Consider the following 21,072-nt stretch of genomic DNA (forward strand, 5'->3'; position numbering starts at 1 on the left):
AGTAGGAAGGAGTCAGCCTGAAATCTGCCTGCCAGGAACTCGCTTTAACACGTTTCAATGTCAAAGCCACAATTAAGATGCAATCAAACGGCTATGATACAATATAATCTCCCTTTCCCATTCCTTCAGAGAACCCCGCACATCCTCTGCAGTCAGTGGGCATCAAAACGCAGCTGATGTCTTTCCTTCGAACTTTTTGTTTGAAAAACAAATACCTATAGGGTGAGATCCTTTTTAATTCAGAAAAAAAGAGAAGCCGATGTTTTTAGGTGCACAAATGTATGTTATGATTCCCAGTGACCACAAATTAACTACAAACATGAATTTTATTATTATATTTTATCAGAATGAAAGCATGTGCCTCGTTGAGTCGTTTTGAAAAATAGATCTTTGTTGGGGGCGGGGTGAGCGGAGAGATCCAGGAACTCCCCGTCTGAGCATCTTGCAAAAGACAAAACAAACAAACAAATAATAATAATAATAAAAACCCGAGGGAAAGCCCAACTCTGCGGTCCCTGAGATGACATGTGGGGGGAGGGGGGAGGCCTCCGCTATACCAGGGATTCGCAAACGGGCAGCGAGTCCGAGTCCTGGCTGTGCATGGAGCTCAAGCCCGTGTCGGAATCCTCGTCGTTGTCGTCGCAGTCTTTGCGCAAGCCGCGCGCAGCCTGCTCCCCCCACACCTCCGCGGTGATCGGGGCCGGGTCGGGGGGAAGCTGGCCCCCGTCGTCGTCGTCTTCGACGGGGAGCTGGAGAGACGGGGCCGCCTCCTGCTCCAGCTGGCCGCCCGCCTCCTCCTGGACGTCGAGGGAGCGGATGGTGTCGAGGAGGCGCTGCAGCTCGCTCTCCTTGTCGGCCCAGACGCGCTGCGTCGAGTCCAGGTCGGCCTTGACGGCCTCCAGGTCGGTGCTGAGGCGCAGCCCGATGTAGAGGCTGGTGCTCAGCTGCGTCTTGACGCGCTCCTGCTCGATGTGCAGCTCCCCGCCGCCGCCGCCCACCAGCTCGGTGGTGTTGCAGTCCGTCTCGGAGAGGCTGGCGCTGGAGCCCTTGACGGCCGCCAGCTCCTCCTGCCGCCGCTTCATCCAGCGCTCGTTCAGCTCATCCTGGATCTCGCCGGCCAAGTGCTCCAGCAGATCCTCCTGGCGGCGCCACTGTTCCTGCAGCAGCGCCACCTCCTCGCACTTCCGCGCGTACTCCTCCAAGTCGCCGTCGAGGGTCGCCGCCTCCAATCCCCCCTGCGGCTCCCCTTCCTTTTCCTCCCCGCCGTCGGGGATCTCCGTGTCGCCGCCGCCGCCGCCGCCGCCGCCCACCAGGTAAGTGTCCTGCACGTAATTGACGCCGTGGCGCTTCATGCGGTCGAAGTGGATCTTGGCCTCGAAGCGGTCGATCTCGCGATCCAGCTCGCGGAGGCGCTTCACCTGCTGGCGGATGGTGTGGTCCTGCGACAGCACGAGGTGCACCAGCGTCTCCATCCTCTCGGCGGCCGGCGCCTCCTTGGCCGGCGGCTCGTCGGGCTGCCCCGACGGCTGCCCCTTGCGCTTGTTGATCTTGGCCAGCTTGCGGAAGGCCTTGCGCACCACGCGCCGCTGCCGCTCCTGGGTCAGCGCCAGGCTGGCCCGCGCCGCCGCCGTAGCCAAGCCATGCTGGCAGGGGCTCTCCTTGCTGGGCACCACGCGGGCCTCGGCGCTGCGCGGGCCCGTGTTGGGCAGCGACGCCTCGCTGCGCACCAGCACGAAGCGCACGTTCTCCTGCTCGTCCCCCCAGGCGGCCCAGAGCCGCAGGATCTTGGTCTTGTTGGGCAGGATCCGCTCGAAGCCGCGCCACTTCTCCACGATGCAGTAAGACTGCGGGACCCCCGACAGCATCCCCCCGCCGCACTCCTGCAGCGACGCCAGCTGCTGCTGCTGCTGCTGCTGCCTCCGCCGTCGGCTCTGCTTGCTGTCCTCCAGTAGCACCCGCACCACATCCGAGCAAGTGGTGCGCTTGGAAAGCCCCGAGATCAGCTTCTCCTCCTGGCAGATCCACACCGAGATCTTCCTTCCCTCCGGCTCCATCAGGGCGCGCCTGCGCTGGGGGCTTGGGGCTGCTGGGGCCCGCGGCTACTCCCGCCCAGCGGGGGATCCCCCATAGAAGCGCTCAAGGGAGCCGCGGCGGGCCAAGGCGGACGGCCGGCGAGCCCAGCCGAGCCATGGCTCCAGCCTCTCGGCTCTTCTCTACCTGCCCGACGCCGTCTCCTCCTCCTCCTCCTCTTCCTCTTGGCTAAATGGATTCCACTTTGGGGCTCTCCATGATCCAAGTCCTCCGCTGGCCGCGTTAAGACACAGGCTCGCCTCCTTTTGAAGCTTTGCAATCTTTTCCCTTCCCGTCACTCTCTCTCTCTTCCTCAGACACACACGGCGCGTACGCTCAGCCCTGGGAGTCCCGGGAAACTGCCAACTTCCAGAGTTGCAGCTCCTCCTGCTTGCTGCTTCTGTTGCTGCTTCCAGCAGCGCCTCCGTGTGTGTCACAATCGGCTTTGCCTGGGAGTCTGACACTGCCCTGCCTTTGCTGCCGCCTTTTTCTTTTCCTATCACGTGGTTCTCTCCTCCCCCCACCCCTCTCACACTCACACACTTTTCTCTGTGTCTGTCTGAGCAGCTGTACTGTTTGATCCAAGACGATCTCCCTCTTACTGATTTTACCCCTTTCAGGCAAATTCACTCTCCTGCCTGGGAAACAGAAAGGCGCCCACCTATGCAATTGGATCAAATGGCTTGCCAGATGTTAATGTGGGGGGTTGGGGGAGGGAGAGTTGGAAATGCTGCTACCCTGACATCCTACAGCCTCCAAAAGAAAGAAGGTGGGAAACAAAACTTCAAAGCAAAAGGCCAAAATGAGACCACATTTCTTCCGTTTCAGTAAAGTCCCCGGCCCTGTAATTAAAAGGAGTTCATGGGTGCCAAAGCACTTTGCAGATTAAAATGCACAAGCAAACAGTAAAACTTGCTAAGTGTTATTAAAATCCTTCCTTGCTGCCAGGGCTTGAAGAAGAGAAGAATTAGGCTGTAAGGCTGCAGTCCTGCTAGGCATACTAAGAGGAAACTCAGCCCCACAGAGAGCATAGTAGGGCTTACTTCCCAAGTAAACGTTGTGCTGTAAGCATAGATTTGGAGTACCAAATAAAATGAGCATGTGGGTGTTCTTTTTTAGAAAAAATATAATTGTGTCGTATAATAATAAAACACTGCTTTTCCCATAAAGGAGAAAATAGCAAAATGGTGATGATGATGATCAATCCCATGACATTTAAAGTACCTTAAGTTTTCCCATCATTGAAAGCCACAAAGCACGCAATCACAGGGAACTTTCTCCTAGTTCCATTGAAATGAATGGGGAGCTGTGCAAGTGAGCATCTGTGTGCTTCTTTCACTACTCTTATTAATTTCAACTCGAGAAATTCCTGGTAGACACACAGATCGGAATAAACAGAGTTTGAATGGTTGCCACCTTGGAGAGTGTTGTCAGTGTCCATGGTTCCTGCTTGATTTGTGGGCACCCATAAAACTGCCCTAAACTGAAAAAGAATGAAATTGGTATAAATGTATGTGTGCGTTCCCCTCCCCCCCCCCAAGTTCACATTTGCCTTAGGACAGATGAACACAATTTCCGAAATGATGGGTGGGCTACTTGTGGTTTACCCTGTTATTTTTTTTCATTTCTCACATTGTGTACAGACCTCTTTGTAGGGGCTATGCAGCATTTCTGGCACACTTGCAAGCCTAAGGAATGGCTAGGCTGCAGTCCGTCTTCCTGGTGGGCAGGGTGTGGTTTTTTTTGGGGGGGAGGGTTTGGGCAGGAACTTAAGGGAGCTGAGTTCCCTTACCTTTAAAATAATAATAATAATAATAATAATAATAATAATAATAATAATAATAATAATTTTGTCTGTGAGGGCTGGAAAGGATATACACCCAATGCCTGATCAAAAAATCCACCTATATCTGTAATCAATAAAGTTGTGGCCATTTCTTATCCTTATTTATTAACTGCTTGAGTTTATTAGTCACATCTTACATTTAGCCATTGCCCGGGGTGAGGTTGGGTGGGAAGGTGGCACTGCGACTCGGCCCCTCAATAAAGAAAGAAAGAAAGAAACTAACTAACTTTGTGGTGAGTTCCCCCACCCTTTTCCCAGAAAAAAGCACTTCTGATGAGTTAGTTCTCCATGTACAGATGACTTTTGATATCAGAGCATTGTCAGTCAAATACTCTCCCAGGTGCATTCTGCATCACCCCAGCAATGTCTTCCCTTCATGCACATTATTAATTACATTTATATCCCCCCTTTTTTTAACTAGAAGAAAGTCAGAGGGAGTAACCAGGCCTCCCCTGAACCTTGGGCGCTTCTTAGCTTTAACCACAAGCTGCATTGGGAGCCATTAGGACAGCCTTCTCCAACCCTAGTGGCTTCCAAATGCTAGTTTCTTCCAAATGCTAGGTACATTGAACTACAACAGCCACCAGCCCCAGCCAGCATGGTTAATGGTTAGGCATGATGGGAGTTGTAGTCCAGCAACTGCTGGAGGGTACCAGGTTGGGAAGTCTGCCTTAGGCTATCCTTTAGATCGAACCTGCTAGCAGAGCAATGTGGGAAGAAGAAGCCGCAGGGAGAGAATGCCCTGTAGCCTGCATTGTGAGGTGGTGGTTCCCCTACAAGAATACCATCCCGCGTGCAAACCCAGCATGTTTGGGCGAGCTTTGCTCAACTATAAAGCATCGCTCTGCCCGTTGTGCGGCACTGAGCTGTAGCGTGGCATCCGTTGGATAGACTGCGCTTTGTGTGCCAGGGGAGGAGGGCTGAACACCTCCATGGCCTGACGGCAAAGAACTAGCATTTGGAAGCTTGTTAAATTGTTGGGGCAGTTGGAGTTTGCAAGGGAAGCACATTAAGTAGGTTAATTAAGTGCTCGTCCGTGACGTACGAGTTGCTTCATTACGACTCCACCGTGATCGCTGTAGGCTGTGTGCAAGCTTAGGCATATTTTATTGGTTTGGTCATGCTAGGTTTTCACTTGGAAGGGTTTCTTCAAAAGCATAATACCTCTGCATGCATATATATATGCATATATATATATATATATATGCATACGTGTATATATAGTACAGTGGTAATGACCTCTTGGCAAATACTCCTCCTCTAGAACCATAGGGCTCTGTTTAAAGTTCCACACTCCTGTTTGGCAGAGGTTTATCCCTTCCCTGCCCAGCCATCATCCCAATAAGAATTACAACCCCTGCCAGGAGTAAGGGATTGCCATTGGGATTGTGACTGGGGAGACAAAGGTTAAATCTCCCATTCCCAGGCAGTGTTGAAAACCAGGGGCCCTTGCACCTAGTTTTATATTTAAAAAAAGAACAGCAGACCCCACAGTTGCTAACCACACAGTTTCTGCAACGTGTATCCTGGCTGTAGCTGATGGTTATAAAGCAGTTTTTTTAAAAAAATTAAACAAACAATAACCCAAAACAAAACATGGCTTCTGAGCAATGAGATTTTGACTCCTAGTTTTCAGTGTTGTGAAACTTGGGACTCCTGATCAAACTCATTAAAGAAACTGGGGATTCAGGAATGTTTGTGGAAGCTAGAGTAATTCCAAGTAGCTTGCGATCTGGGGAGAGAGACCCTTAAAGTCATGTAAACTACATTGCACTGAGTTTAGCTATAATATTGTGAAGCAGGAAGGGACACATTCAAGGAAGGACATGGTAAGTGAGAGGTGGGGAAGATCCTTAGCTCAGTGGTGGAACTCTTGCTTTTCAGGCAGAAGGTCCCAGAAGCTTCAATCTCTGGAATCTCTGGGTAGGTCTGGGAATGTTCTCTGCTTACTGTTTTCTGGAAGGGAAGTTAGATAGTTCCGGCATCTCATCCAGTGTAGCATAGTGGTTAGCATGCCAGACTAGGACCTGGGAGACCAGGGTTCAAATCCCCACTCAGCCATGAAGCTCACTGGGTGATCATGGGCCCATCACTGCCTCTCATAGCCTAACCTACCTCACAGGGTTGTTGTGGGGGGAAATCAAGAGCGGGAGAAGCGTGTGTGCCACCTTGAGATCCTTGGAGGAAAAGGTGGGATATAAATGCAATAAAGAAATGTAGAACCAAGTATGGTTTATAACAGGAATGGGCAACTCGAGAGCTGAGGGTCAAATTTGGCTCTCCAACCCAGGCCTCACACCATCTCCCCAGATAAGACCCTTCACTGTCCTCCCTGAGTGTTTTTGCCTGGTTGAAATACATCCTTGTTTCTTGCTTGTCGGGATGGAGGCTAGAAAGGGGTGCGCAAGGATGTGGAAATTTGCCTACTTTTCAAAGGTAAGATTCACATTTTGTTTCCCTGCCCACTTTTGCCTCTGGCCCCGCCTTCCACTGCCACATGGCCCCTAGAAGTTTGCCGAAAGCAGATCTTGGCCATTCTGCTGAAAATTGTTCCCCATCCCCATTTTATAAGATCTGAGAGTATTTTCTTCTGGTCCCCACCCCCCGAGCAATTCATATGGAGGTGTTGATTTAGGACTGGTGTTTAACTTGGTGACAGCTGCTAAGATCCCAGTTACATCACACTGGAGAACCTCTATTAATCTGCCACTCTGTAATTGGTTTTATACGACACATCTGGAACTGGCGACAAAACGTTGCCACGGGGAGCGCTCAGGTTCAATGTTTCAGCGGTCTCACTTAGGAAATAGTGAATTGCCTTTATGCGTAAACAGACTCCATAATTTGTGAAGATAACATATAGCGGCTACAGTAGCTCATGGAAGAAGCAAGCTGTGGCACCAAATCCAAAACTTAGCAAATGTTGAAGGAGGAGCAAGAGGAAGAAGGCGATGTTTAGAGTTAGGCCTGCAGCAGATGCTCCCAAATTCTTTATGTAGGGCTGCTGGTGTGCAGGTCAGGCTTCAGCTGGCTCTGGTCAGTTCACAGAAGTCCTCAAGACAGCTTTAATGAAGTAGGTCTGGGACAGATATCTGACAGGGAGGAAATTCCAGGTGTATGCAGGAGCACAGAGTGCTGAGGGAAATGAGATGACCTTGAGATGAATATGTATGCTCAGGATTAAAGGCGTTGAGCAGGAATGTACGGAGATATTTTTTTTAAAAAAAAAATTATGGGGAGGGGGCAGGATGTCCTTCCAGTGGTTAAGATGTGCTTCTGAAGGAATGTAAGGGCTCTGCAGCTGGGAACCATGGGGGATTGTTCCAGGAGTTCTGTGCTCTATGGTGTGTGTGTGTGTCTGTGTCTGTGTCTGTCCTTGATTCCAAGCTTGAGAGGAGAACTGAGGTTGCCATTTTTACACTATGCTGCTGAGGAACTTGGAGCACTCCCAAGACACCATGAATACAGGAAAAGGAAGCTGCCTCATACTGAGTCAGGCCTTTGCTCTATCCAGCTCAATACTGTCTACACTGGCTGTGGGTGCTGTTCTCCAAGATTTCAGAAACTGAGTCACTTCCAACCCTACCTGGAGATGCTTGGGCTTGATCCTTCTGTGTGGAAAGCAGATGCCCTTCCACTGAGCTAAAGATATAGCCTTTACTGACTACAAGGAACAACAACAACAATTTATTACTTATACCCCGCCCATCTGGCCTGGTCTCCCCAGCCACTCTGGGCAGCTCCCAACAGAATATTAAAAACACGATAAAACATCAAACATTAAAAACTTCCCTAAACAGGGCTGCCTTCAGATGTCTTCTAAATTGTCAAGTAGTTGTTTATCTCTTTGACATCTGATGGGAGGGCATTCCACAGGGCGGGTGCCACTACCGAGAAGGCCCTCTGCCTGGTTCCCTGTAACTTGGTTTCTCGCAGTGAGGGAACCGCCAAAAGGCCCTCGGTGCTGGACCTCAGTGTCCGGGCAGAATGATGGGGGTGGAGATGCTCCTTCAGGTATACTGGGCCAAGTCCGTTTAGGGCTCTAAAGGTCAGCACCAACACTTGGAATTGTGCTCGGAAACGTACTGGGAGCCAATGTAGGTCTTTCAGGATCGGTGTTATGTGGTCTCGGCGGTCACTCCCATTCACCAGTCTGGCTGCTGCATTCTGGATTAGTTGTAGCTTCCAGGTCACCTTCGAGGGTAGCTCCACATAGAAGATTGCCCCATCCCAGCTCCAAGCTCAAGAGGAGAGCAAGAGCTATTCCTTATTGCCCAGAGACTGGAGAAAAATTCTCTCAACCCTCTCCATGCCTCTGAGCTTGCATTCTGAGGTCAGAAGCTTGATGAGAGGTCAGGGGCAAGGCCCCATTCCTTATAAGAGGCAGAGTCCTTATGACCACACATTTTTGGTTAGCTACCAACACCAGCCACACAGTGTGTAAATACCCCAAGAAAAGCTCAAACCAGAGTCTGAGCGGTTGGAATGCAGAACAAAGATCAAAATTAGCAGTGTTGCAGCCAGACAGGAAAATACAGAGTACAATTGGATCAGAAATGTTCCTAGTAGCTTAACACAAGGAAGCACTGTGTCCAAACCTGACAGGTCATCTTCTTCGCTCATTTAGGCTTGGTAGCCTTTATTCTTTATCTCCTCCCTTCTCTTCTCACTGTCATCTTTTCCTCCCAAGAAAAAGCAGTGTTACTCACAAGAAGAGTTTCCAGAAAACAGGAGCCTTGCCAAAATTTATAAGCTTCTGTTAGGGAGTTAAGAACATAATGGTAGTCTGTTGAATCAGGCCAGTGGCCCATCTAGTCCAACCTCCTGTTCTCACAGTAGCCAACCAGATGCTTGTGGGAAACCAGTGAGCAAGACAGGAGCACAAGAGCATTCTGCATTCCCATGGTTTCCAGAAACTGGTATTTGGAAGCATTGCTGCCTCCAACTATGGAGGTAGAGCATAGCCACCATGGCTAGTAGCCATTGATAGCCCTCTCCTCCATTCATTTGTCCCATCCTCTTAAAGCCTTTCAAGTTGGTGGCCATCACTGCCTCCTGGAGGAGCAAGCTCCATAGTTTGACTATGTGCTGTGTGGAGAAGTAGGAGTCCTCTCTTCCAGTAGGGGGCAGTGGCGCACCGGCTAATATGTGGAACAGCTGTCACTTCCTCAGTGAGAAGAGGACTGCTCTTCCTTCCAAGTTGAACACCATCGTGGGTGTTCAGTTTTGTGCTGAAGCACTTGCAAGACAGAACCATGTTTAAAAGAAACAGAGTAGGAAGAAAAGTTACACTTGCCTACCTGAATTATGGTATCCTGAATGAAATGCTAAATAATAATAACAATTTTTCATTTCATATGAAGACATTTTTCCAGAAGGTACCGTTCACTTTGCAATACAGTTACTGGATCCACCATATCAAAAAATTCATAACATTCCTTGATTCAAGTCAGAAGACAGAAGATTCTGACTAAACGTCAGGAAGAACTTTATGATGGTAAGAGTTGTTTGACAGTGGACTGCTTCTGAAGGTGGTGGGTTCTCCTTCCTTGGAGGTTTTTAAGCAGAGGTTGGATGGTCATCTGTCATGGATACATTACTTGAGATTCCTCCATTGCAGGGGGTTGGCTGACCCTTCCAGCTCTTTGATTCTAATCAATAGTCATCCAAGACCAGGTAAGCATTGTTCAAAATGATCTTTTTTTTCCTGTTCTTCTGATCGCCGAAGACTCACAACCACAGTATTCTGAACAGCAAACAATAATCTTCCATGTACATCTCTTCTACCATATACTCTGAAAAGGCTGGGGAAATGAAATGAATAATAATAATAATAATAATAATAATAATAATAATAATAATAATTTGTTATTTATACCCTGCCCATTTGGCTGGGTTTTCCCAGCCACTCTGGGTGGCTTCAAACAAAAAATTTCAAGCTGGGGATGCAAAGGAAGAAAGGAAAGAACAGGAGTATGTGCTGCTAATTATTTCCTTTTAAGTCTTGGTGATGTCAGGTGATTGTCAGGTAAGTGGTCCACGGAGGACAGGGGATTCTCTTCCCCACCTGCTGCATATGAATACACACCGGCCTGGAAGCAAGTCTTACCAAACTCTGTAGGATTCACTTCTGAGTAGATGTGCATAGGATTCTGCTGTTGAGTCCCACTGAAATCAGTCCATACCTTATTACCAGCCTGTGGCCTGGTTTCTTAAACGTTATTAAAAACCCTCCTTTCAGTGCTGAATATGATCACCTGCAAGCAAACAAGTAAGGGTTTTTAAGTGTGCAATTTTCTTATTAATATCCAGTTTGTTCGCAGGAAATAGAATGCTGCCAATGGCAGCTGAGCCAAGGTGAGCTGCAGCTGAGCTTCAACCCACCCCTTTGAAATGAAGCTGCTCTTTGTTCCTTTCCTGAACAGCAGCGCCATTTGTTCTGCGTCCCTCCCTGGGCTCCTGTTAATCTTATTTTACGAGGCTTTGCCGTGGACGCTTTGCACTTGTTGTTTTCCTTATGGCGAGACAAGCAGCGGTGCAGCTGAAGGCACAATAAGGCCATTAATCAGGTTCTGCAACAGGCTCTTCAAGAACCTGCCTGGGATTTGAGAGGCATGAATAGGGAAGAGGCTACTTGACCATACATATTCCCTCACAGATGTTTCGTTTCTCTCGCACCTATTTGTTCCTGAAAGCATAAAAGAGAACGACCAACCCAGGTTGCCTCGGGAAATCTGCCACTCTTCGTTGGGATGCAAATCATGAAGCACTAACTTCTCAGTCCATGGTTGTGTGGAAGAGCACAATGAGACATTTCCCCACTTGGGCTTTGTCCTATACTTTGCAACTGGGAAAGAGTTTCTTTTCAAAGAGCTGGAAGGTACAAGTTTAGCTAATCAGGTTGATAACTATTGGCTGCTCTGGCAACCTGGAGAAGTCGCACTAGCATTATGTCATAATTCTCTGCAGATGCTAGCTTTTGCAATTCACTTTCACTTTTTAAAATAATTGCTTCACACACACAGGCACCATGTGATGCAAACCAGTTTTGTTTGAATGACTTATCTGGAGGGCAAACCCAGGCATCCAGATAACCAAACAAGTGGAGAGCCCTATTTTGAATAGTGTAGAAGTGGACAGTCTTGGTCCCACAAACCTCATTGACCAACAGGCCTCCCTCCACATTTGGCTCACATGGTTGTTTCAGGTTAAGAACAGGCCTCTGGAACGAATTAAGTACCACTGTAGTAGCTATTCAGTAAGCAACACCATGCATTAAGTCACAGGGTCTAGGAGAATACAAGCATTTTCAAGGTTCTGGTTCTCTTGCCTTTTGTAGAGAAGATCTTGGAAAAGACTTGTTCAGACTAGAAACCATCAGCACAATCCTTTGCATGTTTCAGCCAAGCCATGGCCACCTGTTCCATCGCATACTGTCAAAAAATGTCACCTTTACGACAGGTAAAGATGAGATAGCAAACAACACTGAATTAAAGCCACCTTTTACAGTCCTGGTTTGAATCTGTCATTCTTCAAATTTGGCACCTTGCCTTTTTGTGCTGCTTTGCCATATTTCAAACAGTGAAAATCCAGACAGAAAAGTTGTTGAGCTGCTTCTTAGTTTCTTTTTAGTTTGGCCCAAATTCACCAAAGAAGAAGCCTTTTTACTGGGTTAATTAGAGCCAGATATTGCAAAGGAAAATAAGTTTACAGGTTAACTTTTACAATGGCCATTTCCTGAATGATATGGGAAAGATAGATTGCTTTTTCTAAATAAATAAAAAGCTAAAAGGAGCACACATTCTTCCCTGTCTTTTTAGTGTCAGAGGACATTTGGTTGGTTTGCAATGGCTTCAGCATCTCCTCTGATGTTTCCATGAATTAATAACTAAGTCATTAAAGAAAACCTGCCCTCCATCTTGGGACTGAGAACATCTGTAGACATGATTCACCAGGTGATACCTTATCTCTGAATGGAAGCAGCAGGTTTGTGTTTCTTCTTGCCCCTTTGCCAGAACAATTTGCCCGAGGAAGGTTTGTGTATGTTTGGAAAGCCTAGAGTCTGGATTTTCAGTACTAGTTGGTATAAATTAAGACATTGTTAGTCTCACTTGATTTGCGTTTCTTGTTTGCTGGGACCAATGTGGCTTCTACAGCTAAGGATATTTTCATGATGCCTGAGGTGCATGCAATATGAATATAGTGCTGCTTTTCGTAACTTGAAAACAAAACTAGCAAGGAGTTGTGAGGGAAACCTACTGAAACAAGCCTTGAAATTCTATGAAATTAAAGTTGTAATACAATAAAACACAATATAAGAAATAAAGCAGCAATAAAAACACAAGAATAATAATGGTTATGCCACAGACCACCAGTGGAGTAAAGTGAACTCCTCCTATTCTTGAATGAAACGAGGAACAGGTAAGAATGAGAGCCCTATGACTGACCCATACATTCCATCTCTGTGTGTGTTTCAGGACCAATGAAAATTGAATTGGTTGGGTCCAATTCAGTCCAATTTTTTCATTGACTCCAAAAGAAATGCACATCCACATTATGCATAACATAAGTTTTTGGTTCAATAATGGACCATTTCAAAAAAATTCAGTTCATTATACTTTTTACTGCCTGCAGTTCCTAGATTTCAAAGTAAAGCAACCCAGAATTGGGGTTTCTAAGGCCATCACCCACCATCAATAGTGCTCATTCATTGAACAGGTATATTGCGTGTAGAATTCAGGACAGGCCACAACACTCTTGGATACCAGCCAAAGCTAGAAGAATTAGGAAGAGCGAAGAAAGAAAAGGAAAGCTAATATTCTCAGCCTCGGAGGGCATGTTGCCAGAGGTTGCTTCCACATGGCATGATACTCCTGCAGCCTAATGTGCTGTCAGCATTTTGTATATTAAATTCCTGCAGGTGGTACCTTCCTGCCCCTCCAAATTTCAAGGATAGGAGAATGCAACAATCGTGCAGTGTTAATACTGATTTATCAAATATGTACGTTTGCATATGTTCTCTTAATGTCTGCATCCTCCTTGTTGACCTCAGCTGGGCTTGGATGCAACCCAAAGGCTCAATTATTGGAAGCTACAAATCCAAAGGTTCTTTTCAGGCAGGCAACATAATACAGCAACTTCATATCCCAGGTATAATTGCTTCAGCAACTGAGGCTCAATATCAACCTTGGCATAGCTTTTGGCACACACTTCCAACTTGCACTGGATCACAAGTTTACAGACTGTAGCTTATTTTGGGGGTGGGGTGGGGGAAGGGCTAGTACAGCTCTGAAAGACAGAGAATAAAAAGCCTAATTGTCCAAATCCAAGGTAGCAGGAAGGAGAGCAATCCTGAAATTGGTTGTAAGTTCACAGATACTTGTTATAAGATAACTTACAAGGTGTTTCAGGCCTGCAGGGTAACATGGCTGTCCAAATATCATCCAGTTGATGTTCTGCTACATCCAGAAACTGGAGAAAGACTGAAATGCAGGTGTGTGGTGGGGGGGGGGCTGCTGACATAACAACTGCATGCGAGATCGGTGTAATTTCTTGAATGTTTGCTAAAGCTTGAAAATCACAGGATGTATGCTACTCCAGTACAATACAGTACAGTTCCCATTTGTGAACAGAATTAGGTTTCCTAGAAATCTACGTCCTTTGTGGATATAAAAGGAAATTTATCCATGATAGAAAATATATTGATGTTTGTGAACATGATTACAACTGACATACATATGAATATGGTTGAACTGACCAGACTTTTGCTGGGCTTTCAGCAACTGTACATCATAATCACTCATATTTTGTGAACTGAATATACACTGTAGAATGAGACTGGGAAGACTGGATGATGAGATTCTGTGGACAGAGTTCCCAAAATCTGTTTCTCCAGTGCCCTAAAAATCTACTGTAAAGAGTTGGAGGCTGTCTGGAACATTCTGAAAGTTTCTGCAAGGGGAAAGGGGAATTAGCAAGAATCATTTGCCCCTCATTCTGTGAGCAACTGCTGCTGGACTTGTCTCATCATGATGGAACACAGGTCAGGTCAGCAATATCAGGCCAGTTTTCTGTTGCAGTTTTACAGATGGATTTCATGATGTGTGAGGCAAATCTGGTTTCTCTGTCAAATAGGATACATTATGAAAGCAACGCCATGGTCCGTTGTGCAGCACACAGCATCACAGTGTGTGTTACTGTGAATGAATAATTACATACTATTAGACAACACACTGCAACCTTCAGCACATTATTCCAAATTGGAACTTGAATGAATGTGAAAAGTTTCAAAAGGTGAAAATTCGGTTTCCCTTCTGCTAGCTATACAAAACAAAACAAATCAAACAAGAGAGGAGGGAAGTCTGAATCTAGCTGGAAGGGGTGCTGGGGATCATTAATTTATCACAGCCAGCATTTGCAACAAAGGCTTTATTGAAAATTTCATAAACAATTGCTCTTTCATGACTAAAGGTTTAAACTGCATAGATTTTTGGGCCCTTGCCATAGGGTTCAGCTGGGGCTGCTGTTGCTTTGAGCTATATGGCACAGTTTTCAAGGCTCTCTCCCCTTGGAGGAATTCACATCTAATAATATATTCACAAGACTTATTATTCCGTTATTAGCTATGTACTATATATATGTGTATGCCTTCTGGTGAGGAGTTGGAAGGAAATTGAGATTCTGATTGTTAACAATATTTCATGACAATAAGAGGCTATATCTTGTAATATTCAAAAAAGCTTCAACTATGCATCTGTGTTAAGTGGTTTGGTGTGATAGCAGTCATTGACTCTCTCAGGCTATAATTCTGTGCCCAATACCAAGGAATAAACACCCTTTATTTTCCACCATTTAGCTTCTTTATTTTTGCCCCCTCCTGGCCTTCCTCTTTCATCCCTTAACTTCTTGATTTCCGCATCCTCCTAGTCCCTAGTCTTGGTGCCACCATACTCCTGTGTTAACATCTGTAGGGCCCCTGTGAAATATCTCCATCCTTGTACGCCTTTCCCCTGATGAGCAAGAGGGTGGCATTCAACAAGACCTCCACCTGCTTGACTTTTCCATGGTTTGTTGTTGTTAAAATCTGCATACTGCCCTTCAGCCAAAGATTACAGGGCAGTTCACAACAAAAATACAAAATGTGAACACAAAATGCAGACAAAAGCAAAGACACACCAACAAGCCCCTCCCACAAAGACATTTAAAATGTTTGATCAGCTAAAGGCCTGCATGTAGAGAAATGTTTTCACCTGATGCCTAAAGATATGTAATGAAGGCACCAGGTGAGCCTCCCTGAGGAGAGCATTCCAAAAATGAGGAGCCACCACAGAAAAGGCCTGTTCTTCTGTTGCCTTGGATTTGTGTCACGGAGTCTGCCATGGGGGAGAGTTGCTTCTCTGCTTTCCAAGCAGACTTGAAACTCAAGCTCCAGGACCGGCAGACTGGATGACGACAGAGGTAGCCGCAAAGAATGAGAGCGCAAAATTGTAGCAGCGAGAAGAGCTACAGACTCTTGCGAACTGTTTGCCAGAAGGCTTAGTGAATCATGGAAAGACAGAGAACCACCACCAAGAGAGTAGATCAAAGAAGCAGAACCAGCTTAGGTTCCTCAGACATTTTCTCTGCCTAGTAATTAATAGAAATATTTACGGAAGGATGATCGCTGTGTTTTAATTGCTTGGAAAAAGAGGATACATTAATTGGATTTCCCACCAAGAGTGGGGAAAGAGAAATACATATTATTCCCATGTCAAAGCAAGGGAAATTTTAAGTGTGCGCTGGCTGTGAAAAAGGTGGGCCATTATTAAATGAAAAAAAAGAAAAAGTACAAACAGATCACTATAATAGAAATTCACAAGAAAGAATCCATGGGAGGGGCATAGGAGAAGCCCAGAATTGCTTCAGCAGCTTCCTTGACGTCCAATAGCATCTGCCTACCATCTTTACATGTTATAGGAAGGATCAATGCCTGTCTTTCCACAGCATGTTCACCATGTATTTTCTGGTGCATTTGAAGGGGGATATCTAATCATTTGACTTGTTTTTTTGTTGCACCAGTGCAAACAATGGTCTTCTGAACCCTGTATCCCGGTTTGCTAATAGGGTTGAGGTAGTCTGCTTTGTTTCACTTTAACATTCCTTTACATCTAGGGAATGGGCCATGCGAAGATGTCCTCAGCACCAAGGCTATGGCCTGCATCCATCTATTCCCTGTGCCCAACTCTTACCCTTAGCTGTGTCGTATAGGGTGAAAAAGAAGAGTGCTGCCATGCCAATATTTGGCCTATATTTGGGCCCTGGGCTGAAATGGGGAGGCCAGTTGCTTTCTTACACTGGGACAGTGTTGAACCTGTGAGTCAATGTCTAAGCAGAGGTTCATGGGATCAAACCATTAGGGCCGTATGCCTGATCTGGTTGACAGGAAGCCTGGTGTATTTGAAACAAGGCTTTGGATCCCTGTGAGAAAACTAAGGAAGGAAGACAACGCCTGAGTGAGGAAACTGAACTGCACATTTATGCATGCAGGAGTGGCAAGCACTTAAGCAGACTCCCATTAGCATTACTTGGCTGTCTCTTCCTTTCCAGCCGGGGCTGGAAATTTCTTTTGAAGGGAGATAATTTTATAAATTGCTGAATGCACATTTTCCAGATCCTCTGGCATTCAGCAAGAGACACTTTGCTTTTAATTTAGCCCTTCTGTTCCTGTATTAAAAGGATACATTTTCAAAGCAATGGGGGCACAGTACTGGTATAAACATATCCTCCTCACAGATAAAGAGCATGTAGGATGTAACATAGATGTAGATGCTTTGAAAGTTCAACCCACCCACCCAGGGGCTGGAGAACAAGTGTTTCTCCCTGACTCCGAATGATATGACAATAAAAAACGTAAATGCACTTCTTGGGTCAAAGTTCAGCTGTTGTTCTGCTGCTGGGTTGAGGCAAGCTATGTTTCTGACAAATTGCTCTTGCGCCATGCACATAGCCATGTCCCTCTGGGTTGGTTGATATAGATCACTGAGGTAACAAGCCCTCTCTGACTCTCCCAAATTCCCACTCTTTGTGATTGACAGCTACTGCCGTGAAATGAGTTGTGTCAGCTACTGTTGTCAAAGATGGCTATTCAGTATCAATGAAACCCTACGCATATACACCTGACCGTTCCTGTACCACCTAGAATAAATCTCACTATCCCATTTATTTGGAATTAGTATTAGTAGAATGATCAGTTGGTTGTATTCAGATCTTTTGAGGAAGATGAGCTAGGGAGAAGGGGACAGGGAGAAGAATATGGCTGTTATAGCTGTTCCCCCCTCGCGGTCTTGGACTTAGTGAAAGATTCAAGCTCGGACAAGATAAGGTTTTAGTTCGGACAGACATTGGTCTAGGAAAGATCTTAACTATCCACTCCTCAGGACTAAACGAATGCCCTTCGTTAAGGGCTCATAACCTCCAGATTAGAAGCCTGAAGAGCGGTTTTTCACAATCATACCCCAATTCCATTTGGACTGCATGGTCCCATAAGTTTATTAATTAGGTTTTTGGACGCCAAGTTGCCGACTGGAATAGCCCGAACGGGGGCAAGAAGATTTCAAACTGATCACTCTGGTATATAACGGGCAACCTATCCCCCTCGAGATTGGAGGGTGAAGGAGCACTAATTAAATCAACCAAGTGGACAGAAATACTGATTGAAGTCGGCAATTACTGTATCCAGCTGTATTTTGAGTTGGTCATCTGATATCTGTAGTCCTATTTCGGCTGCTGTTATCTGGTGTTTTATGGTATTTGGCGCTCACATATTTAAATCTGTTTATATTTCCTGTAGGGATTAATTTTGGTTTCGGCTTAGGGGTCTTGATCTACCCCAAGAACTGGTTTTGAGTAAGAGTAAGAACAAGAATTTTAAAATAAAGAAAGAAGGGTTAGACCGCTAAAAACAGTGGGACATCTGATATATAAAGATTAGCGAAAATGTCATACAATCAGAAAAAAGGGGCGGAGGGGGGAACCCCAATAGAGAGGAAAGCTTCTAAGCAGGAAACAGAATTTAGAACAGAAATACTGAGGATGTTTGCAGAAATTAAACAAAGCGAGAAAAATTTAGAGACAAAATTAGAGCAGGTAGATAATAAAATTGGGAAAATGGATAAAAAGATTGAAGAGACAGTGAGTGAACTTAAAGGACAGATTAAGGAGGTAGCAAAAAGAGTGGATGAGGGGTTAAAAAAGACCAAACAGGAAATGAAAGAAATGAGACGGGAAGAAGAAAAAATGAAAGATGAGATAGTAGAGTTGCATAAAACTCAGGAAGAATTAAAAGACTCCATTGCGATGAATGAACTCAAACAAAGGGAAGTGAACTTAAGAATGAGACAGGTCCCGGAATTACAAAATGAAAACATAAAAGAAAGATTAATAAAGGAATTAGCACAGTGGATGGAACTAGCAGAGGAGGAAGTGGCAGGAGCAATTTTAAATGCATATAGAATGAAAACTAATGTAAGCAAAGCAAGAAAATTCCCAGGTGACTGTTTAGTCATATTTAAAGATAAAGAGATGAGGAATCTGATTTTACAAAGGAATAGAGAGAAAAGATTGTACATCGATGGGAATTACATAATTGTGTTTAAAGATATTCCTATAAGATTGTTGAAACGTAGAGAACCATATAAACCACTGGTGCAACTGTTGAAAAAAAATAGAATAGACTTTCGCTGGGAATTTCCGGAGGGTGTTTCATTCTTTTATAAAGGAGCAAAAAGAAGACTGACAAATCCCGAGGAAATAGGAAAGTTCACAAGAAGATATAAAGAACTTCAACAAGGAGAGGAGGAGTCGAGAGGAGCTGAAGGCGGAAGGAGTCCGAGGGTGGAATTACAGCTGGGAGAAGAGGTAGAACGGAGGGAAAGGAAAACAGAGGAAGAGGAAGAAGACGAAGAAGGAGAAGAATCAGAGAGACTTTAGGCTAATAAAACAAAACAAAACAAAACAAAAAAATCCCAAATTCAATAAAAATGACTTTAACATTATGTAGTTGGAATGTCAATGGGATGAATAATAAAAAAAAACGGAATGGAATTGAGCGTTTTTTAAAAAAGAAGAACTTAGATGTCACATGTTTACAAGAAACGCACGTGGCAAAGAAACATAGGAAAATCCTGATTAATAAGAGGTTAGGGAACGAATTCATCTCTTCGGATAAGGAGAAAAAAAGGGGAGTTGTACTATATATTAAAAACAAAATTGAGGCACACCAATTATTTAAGGACGAGGAAGGAAGAATAATAGCGGTAAGAATAAACTGGCAAGGCGAAGTTTTGATAATAGTGGGGATCTATGCCCCCAATGGGAATAAGACAGAATTTTTTAGCTCATTGGAAGAAAAGCTATTTGAATATATGGACCAAAAAATCATATTAATGGGAGACTTAAATGACGTGGTCTCAAATGAAATGGATCGACTAAGAAACTCAAATAATAGAGACGGCAAATTACCTAAGACATTCTTTACACTGACTAAGAACTGTAACCTTATCGATATATGGAGACTGAAACACCCTTTAGAGAAACAATTCACATACCACTCAGAACCGAACCAGTCTTTTTCACGATTAGACCAAATATGGATTTCGAACGAATTGTCACCAAGAGTGAAAAAAGTCGAAATCCAAGCTAAAGTTTTATCGGATCATAACCCAATTGAAATGGAGATGAAAGGAGTGGAAGGACGAATCTTTAGATGGAGATTAAATGATAACTTATGGGATGACCAAAAATTTGTGGAAAGAATTCGGAAAAGACTAGGGGAATACTTCCTAGATAATCTCGATAAGGGGGTGAAAACAAGCACGGTATGGGATGCAAGTAAGGCTGTAATGAGGGGTCTTTTTATCCAGCAAAATGTCGTGAAAAAAAAGAATAGAGAAAAGAGGTTAAAAGAGATTTTGAGACAGATTACAGATAATGAGCAGAAATTGATTAAAAAGCCGAATAATGAAAGGATAATACAGGAAATAAAGTCCCTCCAAACACAAGTTGCAACTATAATAAACAAGGAGGTCGAGTGGAATATTAAATGGTTAAGACAAAAAAACTTTGAATTTGCCAATAAATCTGGTAAGTGGCTTGCGTGGCAAGTCAAAAAGAGGAAGGAGCAAAATACAATCAATAAAATAGCAATAAACGGAGAAGAAACAACTGACCCGAAAAAAATTAGAAAAGGGTTTGTGGATTTTTATGAACATCTTTACAGAAACAAAGAAAGGAACAATAAGAAAAAGATAGAAAAATACTTAAAAAATAAGGTGACGAAGAAGATGTCACCAGAGGAAAAAGATCAGTTGAATGCCCCAATTTGCAGAATAGAGATAGAAGAGGTGATAAAAGAATTAAAAAGAGGGAAGGCACCGGGTCCAGACGGGTTTACATCGAGTTATTATAAGGAAATGAAAGGTACGCTGTTAACACCACTAACCGAAGTAATGAACAACATTCTTAAAGAAAGAGATATGCCCGCTTCGTGGAAAGAGGCCTTTATAACAATCATCCCAAAACAAGATTCGGACCTAACTCAAATTAAGAACTACAGACCCATTTCCTTATTAAACACGGATTATAAGATCTTTGCGAGTATTCTAGCCAAAAGACTAAAAAAGATATTATTAAAAACGATACATGAAGATCAGACGGGCTTTCTCCCAGGTAGGTTAATAAGAAATAATACAAGATCTATAATAAATCTTATTGAATACCTATCAGATAGAAGTGACAAACCAGCTAGCTTAATCTTCATAGACGCGGAGAAAGCTTTTGATAATGTGATCTGGGACTTCATGCTTAAAAATTTGGAAGTAATGGAGGTGGGACAGGAGTTCTTAAATGGTATAGGAGCAATTTACACGGAGCAGAAGGCAAGACTGATAATCAATGGAGTTACTACTGAGGACATAAAAATTGGTAAGGGAACGAGGCAGGGCTGTCCGCTCTCACCGCTGCTCTTTATAGTGGTCTTGGAAGTGCTGTTGAATGCGATAAGGCAAAATAAACAAATTAAAGGGATAATGTTAGGATCAAATGAGTATAAAGTTAAGGCTTATGCAGACGATGTGGTTTTTACGGTGGAAGAACCTATAGAAAGTATAAGGGCAATTCTG

At 44.6% G+C, this 21,072-nt stretch overlaps 1 protein-coding gene and 1 long non-coding RNA gene across 2 annotated transcripts; one reads left to right on the forward strand and one right to left on the reverse strand.

Annotated features, from left to right (window-relative positions):
• Positions 1 to 307: 307 nt before the first annotated feature.
• Positions 308 to 9,508, reverse strand: RASSF10 (Ras association domain family member 10). Its single transcript, XM_081869293.1, has one exon. It carries the CDS (start codon positions 2,052 to 2,054, stop codon positions 552 to 554), a length of 1,503 nt encoding a protein of 500 aa, XP_081725419.1. The 5' UTR covers positions 2,055 to 9,508; the 3' UTR covers positions 308 to 551.
• A 27-nt stretch (positions 9,509 to 9,535) lies between these two features.
• LOC309345866 lies at positions 9,536 to 11,437 on the forward strand. Its single transcript, XR_014158376.1, has 3 exons — positions 9,536 to 9,592; positions 10,342 to 11,123; positions 11,320 to 11,437. It is a non-coding gene; the product is annotated as an uncharacterized lncRNA (long non-coding RNA).
• Positions 11,438 to 21,072: the final 9,635 nt, after the last annotated feature.

Source organism: Podarcis erhardii, assembly GCF_964252035.2.
Source record: "Podarcis erhardii genome assembly, chromosome: 1".
NCBI classification, from domain to species: Eukaryota; Metazoa; Chordata; class Lepidosauria; order Squamata; family Lacertidae; genus Podarcis; species Podarcis erhardii.